Source organism: Mizuhopecten yessoensis, unplaced genomic scaffold (assembly GCF_002113885.1).
Source record: "Mizuhopecten yessoensis strain PY_sf001 unplaced genomic scaffold, ASM211388v2 scaffold8313, whole genome shotgun sequence".
NCBI lineage: Eukaryota > Metazoa > Mollusca > Bivalvia > Pectinida > Pectinidae > Mizuhopecten > Mizuhopecten yessoensis.
The window spans coordinates 4,257-7,429 of record NW_018407485.1 but is presented as its reverse complement, the minus strand read 5'-3'; the positions used below and the strand labels follow the sequence as shown (position 1 = coordinate 7,429).

At 35.9% G+C, this 3,173-nt stretch overlaps 1 protein-coding gene across 1 annotated transcript in view; it reads left to right on the top strand.

Moving 5' to 3' along the window:
- LOC110455589 overlaps positions 1 to 3,129 on the top strand; it is a gene marked incomplete at its 3' end in the record, with an annotated part of 39,636 nt that extends 36,507 nt beyond the window's left edge. Inside the window, exon 8 of the mRNA XM_021505784.1 lies at positions 3,059 to 3,129. Within this exon, the coding sequence (XP_021361459.1) occupies positions 3,059 to 3,129 (71 nt within the window). The remainder of the gene's footprint in view (positions 1 to 3,058) is intronic.
- Positions 3,130 to 3,173: the final 44 nt, after the last annotated feature.

Below are 3,173 nucleotides of genomic sequence, written 5' to 3'. Positions count from 1 at the left end.
TGACTGCATAAATTACATTAAAACAAGTTTTAATTTGTATTTAATACTGACCAGTAGTGATAAGTACTATCTAGTACTGACCAGTAGTGTTAAGTACTATCTAGTACAGACCAGTACTGTTAAGTACTACTTAATACTGACCAGTAGTGTTATACCAGGAGTGCTAAGTACTATATAATACTGACCATTAGTGTTAAGTACTATATAATACTGACCAGTAGTGCTATACCAGTAGTGCTAAGTACTATATAATACTGACCATTAGTGTTAAGTACTATATAATACTGACAAGTAGTGTTATACCAGTAGTGCTAAGTACTATATAATACTGACCATTAGTGTTAAGTACTATATAATACTGACCAGTAGTGTTAAGTACTACTTAATACTGACCAGTAGTGTTATACCAGTAGTGTTAAGTACTATCTAGTACTGACCAGTAGTATTATACCAATAGTGTTAAGTACTATATAATACTGACCAGTAGTGTTATACCAGTAGGGTTAAGTACTATCTAGTACTGACCAGTAGTATTATACCAATAGTGTTAAGTACTATATAATACTGACCAGTAGTGTCATACCAGTAGTGCTAAGTACTATATAATACTGACCATTAGTGTTAAGTACTATATAATACTGACCAGTAGTGTTATACCAGTAGTGTTAAGTTCTATATAATACTGACCAGTAGTGTTATACCAGTAGTGTTAAGTACTATCTAGTACTGACCAGTAGTGTTAAGTACTTCTTAATACTGACGAGTAGTGTTTAGTACTATCTAGTACAGATCAGTAGTGTTAAGTACCACTTAATACTGACCAGTAGTGTTAAGTACTATATAATACTGACCAGTAGTGTTAAGTACTATCTAGTATTGACCAGTAGTGTTAAGTACTACTTACACATTTACTGTAACAACACATTTACTTGTAATGCCGTAGGACCTAACTTTGTGTAACAACACATTAACTTGTAATGCCGTAGGACCTAACTTTGTGTAACAACACGTTAACTTGTAATGCCGTAGGACCTAACTTTGTCTAACAACACATTAGATTGTAATGTCGTAGGACCTTACTTTGTGTAACAACACGTTAACTTGTAATGTCGTAAGACCTTACTTTGTCTAACAACACATTAGATTGTAATGTCGTAGGACCTTACTTTGTCTAACAACACGTTTACTTGTAATGTCGTAGGACCTAACTTTGTGTAACAACACGTTAACTTGTAATGTCGTAATACCTTACTTTGTCTAACAACACATTAGATTGTAATGTCGTAGGACCTTACTTTGTCTAACAACACGTTTACTTGTAAGGTCGTAGGACCTAACTTTGTGTAACAACACGTTAACTTGTAATGTCGTAGGACCTAACTTTGTGTAACACCACGTTAACTTGTAATGCCGTAGGACCTAGCTTTGTGTAACAACACGTTAACTTGTAATGTCGTAGGACCTAACTTTGTGTAACAACACATTAACTTGTAATGTCGTAGGACCTAACTTTGTGTAACAACTCATTAACTTGTAATGCCGTAGGACCTTACTTTGTGTAACAACACGTTTACTTGTAATGTCGTAGGACCTAACTTTGTGTAACAACACATTAACTTGTAATGCCGTAGGACCTAATTTTGTGTAACAACACGTTAACTTGTAATGTCGTAGGACCTAACTTTCTGTAACGACACGTTAACTTGTAATGTCGTAGGACCTAACTTTGAGTAACGACACGTTTACTTGTAATGTCGTGGGACCTTACTTTGTGTAACGACACGTTAACTTGTAATGTCGTGGGACCTAACTTTGTCTAACAACACGTTAACTTGTAATGCCGTAGGACCTAACTTTGTGTAACAACACGTTTACTTGTAAAGTTAGGTCCTACGCCATTACAAGTTAACTTGTTGTTACACAAAGTTAGGTCCTACGACATTACTAGTTAACGTGTCGTTACACAAAGTTAGGTCCTACGACATTACAAGTAAACGTGTCGTTACACAAAGTTAGGTCCTACGACATTACAAGTAAACGTGTCGTTACACAAAGTTAGGTCCTACGACATTACAAGTTAACGTGTTGTTACAAAAAGTTAGGTCCTACGACATTACAAGTTAACGTGTTGTTACACAAAATTAGGTCCTACGGCATTACAAGTTAATGTGTTGTTACACAAAGTTAGGTCCTACGACATTACTAGTTAACGTGTCGTTACACAAAGTTAGGTCCTACGACATTACAAGTAAACGTGTCGTTACACAAAGTTAGGTCCTACGACATTACAAGTTACCGTGTCGTTACACAAAGTTAGGTCCTCCGACATTACAAGTTAACGTGTCGTTACACAAAGTTAGGTCCTACGACATTACAAGTAAACGTGTCGTTACACAAAGTTAGGTGCTACGACATTACAAGTTAACGTGTTGTTACACAAAGTTATATCCTACGACATTCCAAGTTAACGTGTTGTTACACAAAGTTAGGTCCTCCGACATTACAAGTTAACGTGTCGTTACACAAAGTAAGGTCGTACGACATTACAAGTAAACGTGTCGTTACACAAAGTTAGGTCCTACGACATTACAAGTTACCGTGTCGTTACACAAAGTTAGGTCCTACGACATTACAAGTTAACGTGTTGTTAGACAAAGTTAGGTCCTACGGCATTACAAGTTAACGTGTTGTTAGACAAAGTTAGGTCCCACGACATTACAAGTTAACGTGTCGTTACACAAAGTTAAGCCCTACGGCATCACAAGTTAACGTGCATTTACCTGAATATCTCATCACATTTATTTAAGAACACATTTATGGCAAGAAAATATTTAGTCACTCTTCGACAGAATGAGAAATACACGTTTAGCTACAGTTGCTTTAGTCGAACGTCATGGCTAGTAAACCTCCATTCGCACTAAATGAAGCCCATTGTTATGACCATTACATGTTTAGTATTAGTTAATTTAACACAACATCATGACGGTATTCGGGTAACGTATAGCTATATACGTACAGACGTTTCAGGCGTGTTAACTGAATTACATTATATTTGTAGGAGTAAAACGAAGTGTGTTTTTGCTGTGATACAATTTGCTGACGTGGTGAGTTATAAAATTTGCAGATGTGGTAAGTTATACAATAAAGATATATTGGAACTATAAAGTCTAATC